We start from the raw sequence: 19,195 nt of genomic DNA, 5'->3' as shown, positions 1-19,195 counted from the left end.
AAGATATAACAGATTTTTCTCATCAAGGAGATAAAATAATTCTAGGAGGAAAATTCCAGCCACTTTCAGAGAGCCAAAAGAGGAGAAGGAAAAGAAGAAAAAAGGGCCAAGGTAGAAGCTGTCTGTGGGACTCTTCACATTTTGCAAGTGCTGCTAATGTGCCTTGGTGGATGGGGGCACAGGGTCAGGGGCTCAGGCTCTTGCAAGGCATTTTGTTTTAGATGTATATTCCCCTAACCTAAGCTTCCTGCTGAAAAACATGGTTTGGAGACCTGTCTTCGAATAAGGTTCTATTAGAAATTTCGATTGGCTTATACAGCTTTAAAATACTCAGTTACATTCTTTGATTCCACAACAACAACTTTAGATCCCAGGCCACCTACCTACTCCTTTTCCACCCTGCAGTAAAATGTAATGCAGTATTATCACTGAACTTTCTTAAACTGATTTAGTATTTACTCCATGACAAACATCTTTAGGTTTCCTTGCTTAAACATTTAATCTTCAGAACCATTGTCTGTGCAACAGACTACATAGTGCAGCAGTGATGAAAGGAGACACTACACAGTATTATATTTGAAAGAACAATTTTTTTCTTACTAAACATCAGCAAAGCTGTCACAGCAGCCCTCTAATACCCTAATCAGCAATCAAGGACTCTGTATTGTGGGGAAAAAAATCAAGTTTTGGAAATTTGTCTCTGTTACAGATCAAAATCAAAATAAATTTTATTCTTCTCAACAAAAAATGGAAGGGAGTGGCAGCACCTTTGATAGGGAGCTCATTTGGGGATTACTTTCTTCCTTCCCATTCTCATCTGGAACAGTATTGTCTTACCAATAATACACACTCTGTAAAAACTTCAGTTTCAGTGAATGTGTGTCTGTAGTGAAATATTTTTGAGTAAAAAATTGCAGGTCTGCTGTGTTTTTGCCAAGTGCAGTATGGCTGCTGAAGTCCACAGTCATGTCAAGAGGATGAGCATCTGTAGGTGACTTCTTGGCATTGCAAACCATAGAGGCAGATACATGGACAGAAATCCAGGCTATGAGGTACATTTGTTTGGGATTAGTTTTTTGCACGATGTATTTTTGAGGTTATGAAATTTGTTTTTTTCTTTCTTTACTACATTTTTAACTAACGTGCAGAATGTCACGGGCTTTTTTTACTTTCAATAAGAGGTGGAGTACAATTTAAGAAAATCCCTGGTGTGATATAAATTCAGTTGCATTGACTTTTTAGAACAGCATTGTAAATAGTTAAAAATCTGCACTAACATTAGCATTATAGGGTATTTGCTGTCTATTCTGATGACTGGATATACATGTATTCTAACAAAAATGACACAGTGAATTTCATTTATTTGTGTGGTTTGTTTCCTCTGAGGCTTAAAGCAAAGTCTGCAGTAAAACAGATGTTTATGTACATCTCTAAATTAACAAGCCAAGCAGGCCAAACCTGGAATGTGGCAAACAGGCTGAAATAGATTAAACAGGACTCTTTACCTATCACTTTGCTTAAATCTATTTTTAAGAATTAAAATATACAGTAATGGTAAAGAAGCTATAAATGTTCCAGCTCTGGAATATACTTTTTCCTAATTTTAGCAAACCATCCAACACACAGGTTGTAAGAAATAACAACTCCTATGCATGCTGTCTCTGCAAGTGGGTTAGAAAGTGCAGTCTGTGTAACTGTACCCACAGGGCTGTAGCACAGGCAATTACTGGCACAGGCATTAGTTGTTCTTTTGAGAGGTTTGAGGTAGAAATATGTCTTTTGAAGACTGAAGATGTATCTCTTGCCTTGTGTCCAAAATGTGAGGAGATCAAAATCCCCAAGGCCTCTCCAGGAGGTTCTGGGCAGCCTTTGGCAGTCGTAAGTGTTGTCCTGTTCTTTCCTTCTTCAAAAGTCAGCTGCTGTTTAGAGTCTCTATTTTAGCAGAGGGCTGGATGATGGTAACCAGTCCTTTTTCCAGCTGTCCAGGAGTTACTCCTGTACAGGCAGGCAAGAGGAGTTTTTTACTGCAGATACCAGGCAGTGCTGGAGATGTTGTGATGAGGGACATTGCAGTGCAGAATTTCTCCTAACCCTTGGCAGTGTAACTCCAGCTGGCAGCTCCTCCAGCTTTTGCTCTTCTCACTAGATATGGAATATTTCTCTCTAGACCATTGCTTTGGTCTCCTTTGCTGAAATTCCTACAGTGACCCCCAGTTGTCCTCTCTCCTACCTCAGTGTGTAGTTTTTTTGTGTTGGTTTGGTTTGGTTTGGTTGGTTGGGTTTTTTTTTTTGTAGAAAATGGGCCCAATATAAAAAGCCTTGTGGTCTGTAGCTTCTAGAGGTCACATACAGACAGTATGTTTCTAATTGGATTTGTAGGTCTAGGGGCAGCTGAAATAGAAGAGACAGCTACAAAAGATTCCAGCTGTCTTATAAAGCTGATCCTACCATAACCATCAGATTGTGTGTACCCTGCTGCTCTCATGGATGTAATCAATTTGCTTCATACAGTAACAAGGCAGTTAGCATAACATCAGAGAATGCACAATAAGTAAATTTTTAAAATAGTGGAAGTATTTTCTGGAGATAAGAGGGTGATCGAATAATTGCATTTCTGTGGTTCCAAAAATGTAATAAATCCCAGGTGGATCCTCCCCTATACCCAAGCTCCTGGAGGCATGAAATCACTTTCCCAGAAGCAAGCCCCAGCATGGCTGTTTCTCCCAACTTTACTTGATTTCATGTGAGCAGTTGTCCTTAATTAACTTTTCCCAGGGATCCTGGGTGGAACCCTACCACCAACCCAATCAAAACAATACAAGTTTTTCTAGCCCAGTGCCACGACTTACTCAGTTAATCTGTTTTGTGCTGCTCAAGTGATGTGTTACAGTCCACACCTAAAAGCAATAAAGTGAGAAAAATATAGGGGCTGGGTGTCCTGGCTATTTTGAATAGCAATGCTCAGATTTATCCCAAAGATTTGAAATGAAGTCACTCCCAAACAAATGGTGAGGGACGCCAGAGGACTTTTAATGCTTTGGGCTGTAGCCAGGGATCTCCTGACTGTACTCCAGCCCTTGCACTGCAGTGAGCTCGGCCTCTTGCCACCCTTTTTCATCCTCCAGTCATGTCCTCATACAAAAACTCTGGTTTCTCTTGACATCCTCTCTTTTCTCTGCTTGGCACCAGTGGGACATTCTGTCCATCTCTGGAAAACATGCTATTGTTTTCACCTTAGAGACCCTCAGCTGCCTCTTGCTTGCACCATTTTCTTTTGTATGTCATGCTGTGCTTTCTCCTGGGAAGGATATTAGCTTGCAGTCCTCTGCATTTCCAAGCTTGAGCCTGCACATTGCAGAAATCAACTTCATATTTATAGCAAGCAGGAGCATTGCAATAGAGGGGAGATACTTGAGCAGTATCGTGCAGCTCTGTAATTTACTCAGGAACATGGAAGGTAATTTAATTTCAGTAAGAAGAAAGCTAAAAGAAACAGGGTATCTTACATCTCCTCATACAAGTGTTCAGGAAATACTAGAAAACTGCAGGGCTAGAAATGGCATTTGAGAATTATTTGGGAAACAAATGATGTTCCCTGCAGGATCCTCTGGGAAGAAGAGCAGGGTACTGAGTAGATGTTATTGAGCTAAAATAGTGAGTATTGGTGGTAGCCAGTCCTGGGGCTGAAATTCTCTGATCGTTTCATAATCCTCTTAAAAATAGTTTCCAGGATTAAGGACATTTGCTGCCTGCTGTGGAAAAGCAGCAGAGCTGGGACTCACCAGTACTCTTGACTGGCTTGGCATGAATGAGGGATTAGGGTGAATATTTCAGCATCTACAGTCCTGTGTTTAAGGCTACAACCAGGATGAATCTCTTCAAAACCAACTTCCCAAAGAGGCAGAGGTAGAATATATTATCTTACATTTCAGCCATTCCAAATAGCAAAGTCTGATGAAAAAAACTCAATTTCAAAGGGTTTTGAATGTATTGGTTCCAACTGTCTTGACTTCAAGTCTTCAACTTTCGTGTTCTTCTCTTCAGATAGTGTGTTGGGGTTTTTTTGTTTGGGATTGTTTTGGTTTTTGGGTTTTGGTTTTTTTTTTGCTTTGGTTTGGGGTTTTTTGTGTTTTTTGTTTGTTTGTGAGTTTGTTTGGTTTGGCTTTTTTCCCCAATGAGGCCCCTGTTGTAGTTGCTTCTTCTATCCTTGGTATTTCCTCCTCCTCACTGGTCCTCAATTCCTCAACTACTTCATTTTCTAGTTCTGGCAATTGTCATCTTTGTGTATTTCTGGGAGTAATTTGTCTCCAGAGTATATACAGTTTTTGATACCTGGACAAAAAGGGGGCAAAAGTCCTTTCAATTCCTTTACTGTAAAAGATGTGTCCATTGGGGTTAGCCCATGTGATATCTGTGTAGTGGATATATGGCCAAAATGTTTATGATGCTAAAACCTATCCCCTCAAAGTAGATAACTTCCATTATTTCAAAGGCAGAGAAACCTAATATAGGATTTATGCCTCATTCTGGAATAGATTTACTTAAATATTTAGTCATTTACCTGTCTTTGAAATCAGTGAGACTCAGTTTTAATAATAAACCCATGGGATTATGTCTCTCCCAGACTTCTAAAGTGAAACTTCAGCTCCAGAACAAATACATTAAACAACTTCTCATTTGAATAACTGAAATCAATGGAAGTTTTGCAGCTGGGGGCTTTGGAAAGTCCCTGGTTTCTTTCACCTGCATCTTTCAGCTCTACACATGTCTTTGAAATTGGGGCCCTGAGGCACTTTTGAATATGTTATCTGTCCTCTTTAATAGGATGTACATGATATAACTATTATAGATGAGATTTCTGCTTTCATTTCTCTGTCTGATGAGGGCTGAAGATCTGCAGGTACAGAACAGCAAGTCCCTAATGAGAGGAAAGGGCAGAAATGCCATCAGCTCCCAACTGGCTGTTGGATAAAAATCCAAGAGCATGTCTAATTCCAGCTGTTAAAAAGAAAGTGGTGATTGAATGCTTAGAAATAATGGTGCACCTCATATTCATCATCTTTTTTTTTTTTTTTTTTTTTTTTAGACAGGAGGGATATTTCAGTAAGAGAGAATTGATTGGATTTTTTAAAAAATAAGTTATTCATAAGAACCAATAGTCATTATTTCTAATATGTGTGCTTCAAATCTGACCTAACTCTAGGAAAATCCACAAATAACAAATGCAAGCCCAGCTCTGGTCATTTTAAGGGATTTCAGCTGTTGGTAGCTGAATCCCAACTTGTTTGAAAATTTAAATATATGTATGTGAGTTAACTCCATGTGTAGACTGTTCTTTAGAAACCAGTTGCTGTGACTAGTGAGAAGAGCAGTTTGTGATGGACAAGGCCTCAGGAGATTATTTTTGTTTCTTATCTTGATTGTCACACTACAATTGAAGTTGTACTTGTGAATGGGCATTCAGGAGGTCCCAAAGGAAATACCCTCTCTGAAATCTTGCAGGTTTTATTCATTTTCATGAGAATATTGTTCCCAGTGTCGTTTTTGTGAGTATTGTCCATTATTGTTGACTGGATTGTGTCTTGCTGCCCTCTTGGACATAGCATAGAGCATCACACAAATCTTGGTACCATCCTTGAGGCAGAGGGTAGTTACTGTTAAAAGATTTTAAAGTTTTCCCCTACTTCAACAACTTACATGAACTTTAGCTGGAAAGCTTGCAGTCAGGGTCTTTGGAGTTGTGGCAGTGTGGTTTGTGTGATGGAGTGTGGATAATTGGTATCAGCTTTCAAATTTTGGCTGCTTCTCTTAACCAAACCATTTAGATTTTAAGAGATCACCATAATTATTGCATTGACACCACACCCCTATCCCTTGTATTATTATAATAAATGAATTTGCTTTCTTATTTGATGATACTATAGTTGATTTTATTAAAGTAATCCCGAGACAGTAATTCAGAAAAATACTGAGTCTTTTGCTACAAAGGTAATTTACAGTGTTTAGAGAAAAATCTCGGAGCAGTGGTTTGGGAGGAAGAATGAGGAGTTCCAAGAGCCTGAGGGAGGAACTAAGAAAAATAAATTAGTCATGAAGTCAGAAAACAAAGTCTACGACCTTTCTAAAGCCAACGTTACAGTCAAAGATGAGATAGAGACCTGTAACACGAAGCTGCTTAGTGCCTTGCCAGCACATCTGCTCTGGGGAATGTTTTTCATTTTGATCAGAAGCAGCTAACTTGGACTTGGTAACATCACACTAGGGAAGGTAAATCAGGACTCAGAATTGTGTTTGCATGCAAAATGCCAGATTCTTATCTCCATTTTGCAACATACATTGCCAAGCCCTTCTAAAACTGCCTGTTGCCTGTGGTTTTGAGCAGAATGATAGATGTTTTCCAAATTTGAGATCACAGTATGAACTTTAAGTTCATGTGTGTTGTGTGGTTTCATTATTCTTTTTTCCTTGTGACACTCAACAAAGATTTCAGAGAAAAGAGTTCCTCTCTAAAAAAATTGAGGAAATGCCTTGTAAGGAGTAGAAAGGGAGACTGGGAGCCCTGGATTTCACTTGATGACTTTCTATGTGACCACAGTTTATCCACCCAAGGAATTGATGTAAAGTTAACCCTGTGGGATTAAGATGAAGCTTTGGGAATGTTAGAAATGTTAGTTTGGGATCTTCAAAAGCATAAAGGAGGTGATGAAAATTGAAGAGGATAGTGGTGTTTGAAGCGGGAACCCAGAGAAATAAAGTGAGAGGGGAACATTTCTAGGCGGGTCAGATTACAAAAGTTCGTGCTCAGCATCCACCATGACATTTCTGGTTCTTATTCTGTAATTTAAACCAGCAGTTTCTTACAGAAATAGACAATCACTGGGTGCCCACCAGGCACTGAGGCTTTGCTGCAGATAATTATGATCCCTTGAATGAGCTGGGCTCAAACAATGGCTTGCCAGGAGCTCTGCCATCCCACAGGGGAGGCCTTGATGTTCTCCAGCTACTCTGCTATCACTCTGGCAGAATCCACACTGAGTCCTCTGCCCCAGAGCACGTAGCCACCAGGAGTTCTGCAACAGGAGTTACGTAAGGGTGCTGGGTGATCAAAGAGCAGTCTAATTGGGTTGAACGGATCAGCAGTTTGTGGTGGCTGAAAAGCCAGATGCAGAAACTGCTTTTCATGTTGTGCCCTCTCCGGGTGGTTAGAGATGCTCTCTGATGGCTGCTGGAGCTGGGTCAGATGTGTCTGAGGGTGATGGTAGCCAGAGGGTGGAACACTGAGATGGCTGCTGGGGGGCTGTGCTCACCCCCACACTGCCCTGCCTGGAGCTGCAGAGCCTTGGGATGAGCTCTCAGGATTTATGGTTCAGTGGGATGGAGCCATGCTGTGATGAAGTGGGTTGGTTTTTGATACTAACAGACTTTGCAAGGCTGGGAACCCCTTCAAACTGCACGAATGAGTTTGATGACAATTTGCCAGAATATGCAGATATTTCTTTCTCCTATTGAGCATTGGTTTAATTAGAGATTCAGGGGATCACCTGACTTTCCCTAAAAATCCTGCTAGCTGTACCAGCAGGTAACCTGCTCTGCACCAAGACTGGCAAAACTGCAGGCTAGTTTATTACTGTTTCTTACTTAAACTGCTTATTATTTCTTGTGTTACAGCAGCTTTTAAATTTCCCTTCTAGGATTGGGCCTCACTTTGCTCAATAATAAAAACTGCAATGCTTCTTTTACAACTCATGACACATCTCACAGATGCTTAGCTTGTCTTTAGTTATTTATTTTTTTTTAATGTATTCTACATGCTTACTGGGCTGACGTGAAATTTGCTCAGGGCAGAAGTATAATAAAATAAGCAGAGAGGGACAGAAATAAAAAACCCAAAACAAATAAAGTCTTTGTTTTTCTTACGTAGCACCAATCTGTGCCAGCCTGACTTCTAAAGAAAAACTTTAAATAGAAATGCATGTTTTGCTTTCATTGCACTATCCCAGAAAAATAAACCAATGTTATCCCAAAGTAGTTTGTGTATTAGAGTATCTTGATGAAATTTTCTGTGCTATATTCTACCATGCTTTGAATTCCTTAAGATTTACCCATCATTTGTCATCACCCTCTCCAAATGCTGAGCCAATGTAGGACTTCTAACAAGTTTTAATGCATTCACTGCCTTTGGTTCAGGGACTGTGATTTTGGGGTTGTCTCAGTGTACTTTCTTTTCCTATGCAGCAGCATAATTTTAGAGTTCCTGGTGTAAGGACAACAGGAGATTGACTCTGATTTTTCTTGTGTTGCTACGAATGGGATGTCCTACTGAAGTACCTGGAGATGCAGCGTGGAAAAGTATTGTGTAAAAGTTTTCACAGCTGTGTGTATTTGTTATACAGACTTCTGAACATATATATCCATTGTCTGATTCTTTCTGCTTTGAAACAAACATTTCAGCAGTTGTGTTGGATGACAGCCTGGAGCTCTCTGATTCCACAGGTTCGTTGGTTAATTTGTGTCCCATACAATGGATTTAAATCTGCTTTCCTATTGAAGGAGCAGGTGGGAATTTGGAGAACCTGAGCTAGGGATTGTGTGAACTTTTGGTGTGTGCACTTTTCACGAGAGTTCAGCACTCAGTCCCTTGGATCTTGGATCTTTAATAACTTCCAGAAACAAATAGGTGCAATTTAGGCCATGTTGGGGGAAAAAAAAAAAAAAAAAAAGGCATCTCTTTCAGTGTATTATCTCTGTGCACTGAGACACTACCAGGAGAGCCCCAGTTTAGCTTAGAGAAAGGCGTAAAGGATTCAATTCAGCTGCTGTGTGAAGAGGGGTTGGACTCATCCTTATTAATGAAACCAAGACCCAGAGCTTTGAATTGACCCACTGTCCTGCAGGAAACCCAGTAGCCCAAGAGAACCAAGCAGCTTTTTACAGTGCTTGTGCTTTTCTGTTCATTCACAGTTTGTTTGTTAGATGTCATTTGCATGAACAGTCAAACAGTGTTTCAGTTCTCTTCCATCAACGTTTTCAAGCCAAGTTTTGTTCTGGCAGGCACCAGCGATCTGGTTCTTCTGTTACCCAACTATTGTTAGAAGAGGCTTAGCTTAAATTCTGGAAGTTAATGAGAGAGCGGTGTGCAGCAATTTGGATTATGCTTTATCAACTAATTAAATACTTATTTACAGGCTGTGTTTATTGTCCTCCATACACAGGAGGTTTTGTTCAGTGCTCATTTCATGTATATGGAATTTCCAGCTTATTTCAGCCTCATATCCTTGGTGTGTGTGCTCTCTTCCCACTACACAAAGGGTGAGGCAAATTAACACACAAGAGTCTTCATCCTGCCTGAAAGAATTTTTGCAAAGCAAAAAAAAAAAAAGCTTATACCTTACCTCTTTATTATCTGTGTTAAGTAGGGGTCCTCAAAGTAAGAGTAAAAGTTTTTTTTTTAAATACAGGAATAAGAAGTTAGTCTTCTCAAGCCTTATTTAGAGGTGCTCTAATTTCCAGTGGTGTATTGTTTACAAAGCAGATCTGAGCAGATCAGCTACTTCACACTGCAATGAAAATAGTGGCCCCTGAAGCCAGTCATAGCCACAGGCTCCTCACCACCTTTTTCCAGTCAAGGATCTGCTCATCAGCCAGTAATGAGCCTGGATCCCAGGCATCCCACAGCATGTTCCCCAGGTGCCCGGGCAGATGCCCTGCAGGGTGTGTTCCTGGGGCCCTGGTTCAGCCATGTGTTTGGTAATCACCAGTACAGGGTGTCCAGGACTTTTGAAAACTTGGACCTTTACCAGGCATAAAGTGAGGCACTTATTTCCAAAAATACTGATAAAAAGAATTAAAATTCACTTTGTATGCCAGTGGGCATTGCTCAGCAAAACCTACACAGATGTATTTTGGTTTAATGATTTTTACAGAGATAAAAGGTGTACCATTGAAACTAGGGCTGGTTGACAAAACAGGGCATTATTTACTATATTTGTAATGAAGGGATTTCTAAAAGTTACTTATTCACTTTTAGTAGGGAATCTGTTTTGGAGCAATAAAAGAGCCAGCAAAGCAGTTCAGTTTGGTGCTACCTTTACCAAGGGAAAGAGGTGTTGGGAAAGACACAGGGCATCTCATCTGCCTTTTCTAGTTTGTAAAGCTAAACTTCTGCCACTTGGCTGAGTCTCATGTAGTCTTCCATCACCAAATACCAAAATCAACCTCTTTAACAGTTAATATTTGCCTACCTTGCTTGTAGCAGTGTTTCCTAAGTAATCCTCATACATCCACGTTTAGTTCTCCACTCTAAATATTTACAGTTCTCTTTTCAGTGTTCCTAGGGTGCTTTCCCCATGTACATGTTCAGTTACATAGCTCTAGTATAAAAAAGATGTCAGTTTTTATTTTGCTGGTGTTTTGTAGCTTTTGTTCTGCTTGCAAAGTTCAACACTGATTAGTTTTGACACACAATAAAGCCAACCCATGTGGCCAACCATGCTTTTTGTGGTATTAATATCCTCATGTCAGCATGAAGTGATGGGTCCCAGATGGAGCTGATCTCTCAAATGATTCTCAGGAGTCTTGTCCCACTACTCACTTGTCCCCTTTCTTATGCACAGTCTTGAATTCTCTGATGATGTATTGATTTTAAATGATATCCTGGATTATGGCCTCTTGAGAGTCTACAGCAGAGTTCAGAAGAGAAAACATCCCCTCTTGCACTGGTGGAATTTCCCCCATTTTCTATGTGATCACAAAGTAATCTTTGACTTAATGACAGTACAGAAAAAAAGAAACTGCTGCATCACTGCTTTCATAGCTACATGTTGCCAGCACCATGGTTAAAATGCTGAACTCTTTTGCAGGTTAATGAAATTTATCATGATGAGTCCCTGGGTGCTCACATTAACGTTGTCTTGGTGAGGATAATCCTGCTGAGCTATGGCAAGGTAAGTAAAGGTTAATTTAAATGGAGGATATATTCTTTTCTGAACAGCATGATGACTGGTGACATTTGTTGGGTTTTTATTTAATTCATATGTTGTCCTTACCAGTCTATGAATATAAAGAACTTTTATGTTTCTATGTATTTGTTTATCATTTGGAATTCACATTTCAAATTATTTCCATTTCTTCCTGGTTTTCCATGTGCCTTTTTAAGTTGCTGCTTAGCTCTGACACTCTATCTTTCCCAATTAGTTTGGAACAACCCAGGAGACAGACTGAACATGTTAGTTCCTAAAAGAAACATGAGGTGGTCTGCTAGAATTATGTGTGAGTAGCAATGAACACAAGATCAGTTCTGCACGATGCTGAAGGCAAGAGCCTCATTCCAAGAACTCATTTAAAGTTGGGCTTAGCATCAGTGAGACTACACATGTGCTTAAAGTTAAGTGTGAGTTCTGTGGGATAGGGGTCAGAAGGCAAGAGCTCTGCAGATTAACTCCATAATCAAGAATACCAAGTGTTCTTTTGCTATTTCTATGGAAGGGTTTAGTCTCCAGGCAAAGCTCAGGTAAAGAGGAATGAATTGCTAAATGGCTTTCAAAAGTATTGAACTGCTCAGGATCTGTGTCCTGGTTTTCCAAGTCAACATCAAATTCCATGGAAACAGAAAAGCCTTTCAAGTATGGTGATAAATACTTCAGTTAGGGACACATGGCTCTGGTCTCATTTGCCATTTTGTGATCCAAAGTTCCTGGTGTGTGTATTTAACATTAAGTAACAAAATAAATCAAATATCCTTGTGATTGCTTTAGTGACAGCAATTTGAAGGATTGCAGATTGACTAATAATTCTCAAAGAATTCTGATGTTGCAGTCATGGTAGAAGCCAACAGAGTTAGCACATGGGCCAGTCACTTCTTTGCTGTCCTTCTCTCATAAATATTTTGTAATTGTTATGTGTGTCCATCCTTAGCTCTATAGATCTGTACCACTACTCTGAACTCTGGTAACTTCTGCTATTTTCTGATGCCAGAGTAGCTATGGCAGACCTCATTTCACAATCTTGATTTTCTTATGAAGAATAAAGTGTTTTCAATTGATAACTTGGAAGTTATTGATTTCATATTAATCTTCTTCAGAGAGGAGAGTGGGACTGAGCAAGGAAACCTTTACTTCTTGTTGGGTCTTTGACCAGAAGTCACCATTGCAGGTAGCAGTGTGTAATCTGCTTGGGGATACTTCTGGATTCTGGATCCCTAATCTGCAGTGGGTGATGTTTTAATTCTTGAGTTATCCTGTTGGCTTCAGCAGGGCATAAAATGTAATAATTCTAGTATCACAAGCTTGCCCTAAACGACCACGAAGATAATTTTTCTTGCATTTCTCTATCTGATTCTTATTTACATGAACAGCAGTTTAGGGCTTTCTGAAAAAAGATGAATGTAAAAGGTGTCATATCAGAGCTCCTCTATCTGGCTGTGTAGGGCCTTGCATGCCCTGGCTGTATAAGAATAAATTTTTTAATGTTCACATTTTTAAAGCTTCTGTTCAGAGTAGTATCAGGGAGTAGAAGGTGAGTAGGTTTCTCTGCAGAAGGGATTATTTAACAGTAGAAAAGCAGAGAGAAAAAAGGTCTATAGTTCTTTCTTTCTGAACCTGAGAAATTAGAACAAAGCCTTCAATATTTTAGTGTCCCACTGAAGCACACTAGCCCTAACAATTGTACCAAATGTATATTCAAAGTCCATAATAAAAGGAAAGGCCTGTGTACAAGTTAAGGCAGTGCACGAATGGAGCAGCCTGGTTGGCTTCACAATGTGAAAATCCCAGTCTTGTTTGAGTAAGCATTTCTTTTGAAAGCATGAAGCTGATATCTTTAGATTCATTTGCTTCATTGTAGGCAATTTATATACATTATCAGGAGTGTAATTTAAATAATCAAAATAATTACATTATGGTTCTGTAACTGATGGAGGATGTACCATCAGCATCAGGTATATGACAGCACTCTGAGCCATTGCAAATTCTCCACCCCTGAGCAGCCTTCTATTTTATTGTGGGTTTGTTTCTAAAGAGGATTATATTGTTTTATACAATATGTCATCTGTTGATAAGAATAATATCGACAATACTTGAGCTGCATAGCAACCACCCTTCCATTGATTCTTACTTGAAGGTATCCCATTCCTTGAAATGTATTTATTTTTTATTCTTTTCAAACACAGACCAACTGTATGTTCAGATGTTTCAATCCTTTCAGTAGTTGCATTAGTTGTCCTGGTAAGATGGAAGAGGTTCCTTGGTGATCATACATTGAAGTTACTTCAGGGGCAAATTCAAAAGAATTTTACTGAATTAACACTTTGTGTAATTACCTCTGAACGTAGACTGAGGGTATGGCAGGTTGAGACTTGCTGAGGAACGACAAGCATAGAGGCTCAGGGTGGTTCAAGGAGAGGGCAATGTGTGTCTGAGGAAGGTGTGCTGAAGCTACTACCTCTTTCCTGACTCCCCAGTTTTCTCTTAGTGATTCAGACAAACGACTTCTGCTACCTGATGGACCAGAGGGGCTGATGTGAAGGCTTCACCCTTGTCTGGTCACTGCCTATTCCATCAGTAGGACAGAAAAATGCATCCTGCAAAGGCTGCTCCATATCCGTGGGGCTTTTGGAAGCTCTGGTGTATTTCTCTCTGTTTTCTTTACATTGACTCTCAAAGTCAAAGGCTTTTTGATGCATTAGGATACTGCAAATTAGTAAACAGGGTATGTGCTGTGCATTTTTCTTCAAATGGGAAAAAGATGGGCTGGCTCACTTCTGCCTTTCTTGACTTCAGTAGTAGGAAGAGTGGTTCCAAATTTTGGAAACTGCAGATACATTTGAGATGAATATAATTCAACATTTGGGCAAATTATTCAGTTTAGATCTATTTTGGTTTAACTGCTCTGTAATCCAGCTAGCTGAAGAATGCTCAGAGGAATAAGCAAAGCAACCACTATCACCAAGTGCAGAGGAGGTGGCAAGAGATGAGCTGAGAATGCATTTAAAAACCCTGACTGGTTATTATAAAAGTTGTTTGGAAACATTTAAATCCTGAGCACTGCATAAAATCCTCTCATCGCCTCTTTGAGGTGCATGAATAAAGATTATTTTTCCCATTTTGCAGCTAAAAAAACAAAGACGTTAAGTCTTCTCTTCCAAGGCCACATGGAAGGCCACTGGCAGGCTGGGGATAAGACCTCATAAATTCCTGGCTCCAACCTCACTCTCTGTCCATCAACAATGGTGACTTTGTGTGCAGATGAGCTGCCCTTGCAGAGCAGGAGAGAAAAGCACAGATATTAGCTGGCATGGCTGTAATTAAGACAGTTATTAATGAGAATAACTCCAAAAGGCTTGCAGGAACTGTAAGGGTTTCAATAAACGCAGCCACCTGAGGATTTCTGAGAGTTATTTCTTGGGAAATGAGAACATGGCAGGCTCAGGACAGCCCTGAGCAATCCTTGGGAGCAAGATACACAGCTTGAGTCACCTGTATTGAAAGTGGAACAGGAGGGGATAGGCTGAGGGATGCTGTGTCTGCTCTGTGCTCATCTGGGATGGCAACCAGTAAGGAGAAAAACCCCATGTGAGCTGTAAAGCAATGTTGGCCCCAGGACAAGTGGTTGTACTCTGTGCATGTGTTAACTTGGTCAAATTGAAAGAAGAACCTGGCCAAAAGCAGAGAGCCTTCCAAAAAGGTTAGGGGAGGGAAGAAAACCCAAATAGTTGTAGGATGGCACTTCAAGAAGAAGGTAATACAGAGTGAGTGGCTACAGTCTCATAGGACAGGACTGTTCATCTGAGAAGGATTTTTCAATTGCATATCTCTGACATGTTAGCAGAGCTCATGCTGTCTTCTTTTAGGACAAGATTTTACCTTTGATCTTTTAACATCTCTACCATTTGACCTTTTCATATCCAAGCCTGCTGCAAGCAGGGAAGATGTTCTTGGTTCAGCCAGGATGGAAAGCACTGATTCGGTCTGTGCCAGGTTCTTCTCTCCGTTTGCCAGAGGGTGGCAGAGGTGACACAGATGACAAGGAAGGACTAGACAGGTTTATCCCATTTTTACCATTTTGTTGTTGACCCTGTTTGGAGGAAAAGGGATTAGTACTCCCCAGCCTCTTCTCCAGTCTCTCCTTTTATTAGAATGTCACTAATGTGAGCTGAGTATCCCAGTTTTCCACTGACATTGGGAGATGTAGAAGACCTCAAAGTGCCAGCAGGAATCAAGCCCTAATCTTGAGGTGTGCTGTACAAACATGTCTGGAGATGGACTTCTTGACCCCAATCTTTGGCCATCCCCAGTAACCAGTTCTGCACACCCTGAGCTGCAAGGCCAGACCCTACATATTATGTAGCATTTTTGGCTGCTGTTAATATTTTTTGCATGGTTTTCATATGTTTCTGGTGGGAATGAAGATGAGAGGAGAATTTGTCCCTCTTATTATTCTATCAGGGTAAATTGTTGGATTGCCTTATTTATATGTTAGACTCATACCTTATGATTTGCCAGTGTAGTTTTGTTTTTTTTTTTTGGGACCTTGAACAGTGTAGAGCTGGCTGATAGCATAAACAGTACTTTTTATTCCTGATCTGCTTACATTTGTACAGAATTAGAGAAAGAAAGATGTTTACAAACTGCTGCCATAAGAAAGCTTTACAAAACCTTTAAATGCAAAATGACAGTATGCTGAATGAAATTTTTGCTAATTTGGTTGCCATAGATACACAATTGTTGTGTTTATTTACTCTTGCTTGTCTTGTTCAGAATGAGAGGAATATTGAGGTTCTAATCCAGTATCTAATGAACAACACAAGTGCTAAAGAGAAGCAATGTAAACATTGTGCTTTTCAGGGACTTTACCCATTCGAGAGGGGAAATTCATATGTTAAATTGTTTCCCAAACGTGTGCAAGCCAGGGTCCAACTTCTGCTACCATAGTTTGGAGCCTGTCAAGCTAAGAATATTTCTGCTTCTTTTGGAGCTACTGAGGAGCAGCAAAGCTTCCTCTGTTGGTACTCTTGGAGCACCACCTAATGGATGCGTTAGGAATGGTTCTGTTCTGCCAAGCTTCTCACCAGCCTCAAGTTCTGAGGTTCTTATCATCAAGTACCTGATCATCCACACCATTGCAAAATTGTATCCAGTTATGCCCAGTGGCAGATAAAGAAAAGTTGTTTGAGGGAACTTGCCATTCTTATGTGTGGTACCAGTGTGTCTTTTACTGGTAACTTGAAATTTCTTAAAAATTTGGGTAGATTATAGAGTAAATTTGCATTTTTCTTCTAAGATAAGCTTGTATTGGAAATTGTTACAGAAAAAAAACCCAAAAAACAAAAGAACAACTAAACCAACCATACTTCTTACTTTCCAAACAATCTCCAGGCGTATCTGATGGATCAGTTTTATAATTTATTTGTTCTTCAGTGTCTTCATAACAGAGAAGTGAACCTCTCAGTAGTAACTTCCCAAAAGACAAGCAGCAAAGAAGGCTTGGAGGCTTCTGAATCTATGTAGTAATGACTTTCAACCATTTTTTATGTCCCTGCCTTTTCTCTTTGCACATGTGGTAGTTGCAGCTCAGTTGTCTTCTATTTTTCTTTAATTTTTTTCCTGCTGCTTCCATCTAAAAGGGAATGGAGTAGTGAAGAAATGAAAGGAGGGCCCTAGCAGTGCTGAGTTTCTCAGATCAAGGATCTTGCTTGGTTCTCTAGGGCAGATTGTCCTCAGAACCCTCAGCAGCATCTTCTCTCACAGAGGATGTTCTCCTAGCTGAGGCCTTTTCACTTCTTGGCCAGCATCTCCATCTGTTTCCATCAGCAGTTCTCTGAAATGCCCCCAGATTTTTTGCTTTTCTTGCTGGGAGAAGGAAAGTTTCTCTTTCCATTGGCAGTTTTCCTGCTGATCAGCTGAGTAATGCTCTCCACACGCCTGCTGTCCTCTTTGGAAAGAGGTCCTTCCCAGCCAGCTGCAGGACCTGCGTGTTCCTGGCAATGGGAGCCCTTTGCTGGCCAACAGTAACACCTACACCTCCATCTGCACCCTACTAGCTCCCAAACTTTCTCTGTTTGCAGTCTGAAAAAAAGGGATTTTACCTTTACTTACAGTCCTTATTACTGTCCACATGCATATCTTTTCCTCTTTCTCCTTTTGCTTTGACCACTTAATGAGGGCTGGGGCTTTTCTAAGGCTGCTGAAATTTACTTCCAAAAGAAAATATTAACGTGTTATCTGGTATCTCTAAAAGAGTAATTTCTTTTGGACAACATCCTCCCAAAATATATTACATCTGCCCTGTCTAGTAGCAAGCCGTGCCTGGTCCCGTGATTTTCTGAGCTCTTGCAGGACAACAGCATTTATCTAAAAGTAAATAAAAATGCAATATAAAGATATGTGTGGCTCAGGAAAGCTCTGATCCACTGCAGCCTTGGACGTTATTACTTGCACTCCTCTAAATCTCTTCCCTAGGCATCCTGTTGCTGCTATCAGGAGAGGGCCAGGGCTTACAGAGCTCTTTGGGCTGAACCAAGCTGCTTGTGTTGAATGGGGAGGTTGACTCAGACCCCAGGTTAGCAGTTCCCTGGCCATGAAGTCTTTACTGTTAGTACTGTTGGAGCCTTTCTGATTTGCCAGAATCAAGGAGATTTCTCTTTTCAGGGTGAAACTGAAGAAATTCCAGTGAAGAAAGGCAAGGGATTAGGGGCCAGAGGATTTTAGTGCTCAGTGGGCTTTTAGTACTCAGCAGGTGGACTGAGCTTTTCCTCTTACTTTTTGGAATGCCTCACACAGGGCCTCAACCTGCTACTGTATCTATAGCACATGGGCAATTAAAATAATTTACTTCATACTGGATGCCTTGTTTCCTGATTTAAAGGCCAGCAAGGCTCAATTTTCTATAGCCCACATTTCTGATGTAAAATTGTCATTGGCAAAGAAGTTGGGCTGTCAGCTGCAGCATGTTTTATAGACTGGTGTGCTCTCACTTTCTCCTCTTATGTGGAAGGGATTTTCTTAATTTTTCCTATTGTGTTGGATGCAAACCCCCCACAATGCGCCACATCATCCAACTGGTTCTCCTTTTGTTTGCTTGAAGACAAATTCTAAAATTGCTTTTTTGATTAATAAGCATTGAGATGCTCTTGGGCTGAACCAGTGGTTTTGCTCTTAGAGTGGACTTCAGTGTACACTGAAAATAGCTCTGAACTCGTGCCAGATGCCAACTCAGGGCTGTGGGAGCTGCTGGGTGTCCTGTGGCAGAGGAATCTGGTCCCTGATAGACTCAACATTCATCAGAAAAACCCTGTAAGCTGCTGGGTTAATTCATTTGAAGATGAGTCTTCTGGTTCTGTGCTGGGGCCCCTTGCAAAGGTTTCACTTTAAGGGAACAAGGAAAAGGTGATACATGACAGGACAGCTGTGGTTATTTAGAATTTTACTGGGTTTTTAAAATATTCTGTGCTTGTTTGATGATGATGGAAAGACTTCTTTGCAAATATTTGCATACCCTTAAGCAAAACACATGTTGATAGCACATACTTTTTGTTTGTTTTCTGATCGATGCATCTTATTGGATGTGATGATTTTCATTTAGTAGAATGTACAGAGGAGATCATTATGAGAAAATTAACTATTAGCAAATGTTACACATGAAATTTCAACTTCATTTTACAGCATTCTTTGCTTTTTGTATCTTGCAATAAGATTTTTGGAACTTCTGGAAGGAATTAATTTCTTTTGTGAAGCTATGGAGAAATGACAACAGTGGAGATGATGTAGATAGGGGTTTTTGGTTTTTTGTGTTTTTTGTTTGTTGTTGTTTGCTTGTTGTTGTTGTTGGGGTTCTGGGGTTTTTTTTTTGCTTTTTTTTTATTTTATTTTACCAGTCATGGGTATTATTAAAGTCCTCAGCAATGCTCAAACCTTGTTTAAATGAATAGGATTTTTGCTTGAAGAGCTAGGATTTTACCCTGTAATAGTCACTCAAAGTTTGTTTAAATCTGCTTTTATAAATATACAAAGATGCAATAAAGGCACCACAACTGTCCCATCATTTTAATGGGGTTATTATGGCTGGAAGCAGTATGATCCAGTGTGGGATTATATTACAACTTCTTAATTGCGTGGTGGTATCAGAATCCAAACTCTGTCTCTATTTGGTTTATTAATTTGTTTTTCTGAACATTTGCAGAATTGTAATATCCCAGTTTTGC

The 19,195-nt window shown here is 40.1% G+C and overlaps 1 protein-coding gene across 2 annotated transcripts in view; it reads left to right on the top strand.

Moving 5' to 3' along the window:
- ADAMTS2 (ADAM metallopeptidase with thrombospondin type 1 motif 2) overlaps positions 1–19,195 on the top strand; it is a 170,428-nt gene that overhangs the window by 113,317 nt on the left and 37,916 nt on the right. For both annotated transcript variants that reach the window (XM_071758671.1, XM_071758670.1), the window contains exon 5: positions 10,860–10,943. In XM_071758671.1, the coding sequence (XP_071614772.1) occupies positions 10,860–10,943 (84 nt within the window). The remainder of the gene's footprint in view (positions 1–10,859; positions 10,944–19,195) is intronic.

This window comes from Heliangelus exortis, chromosome 15 (assembly GCF_036169615.1).
Source record: "Heliangelus exortis chromosome 15, bHelExo1.hap1, whole genome shotgun sequence".
Lineage (NCBI taxonomy): Eukaryota > Metazoa > Chordata > Aves > Apodiformes > Trochilidae > Heliangelus > Heliangelus exortis.
This window is presented reverse-complemented; position numbering and strand designations above follow the sequence as displayed.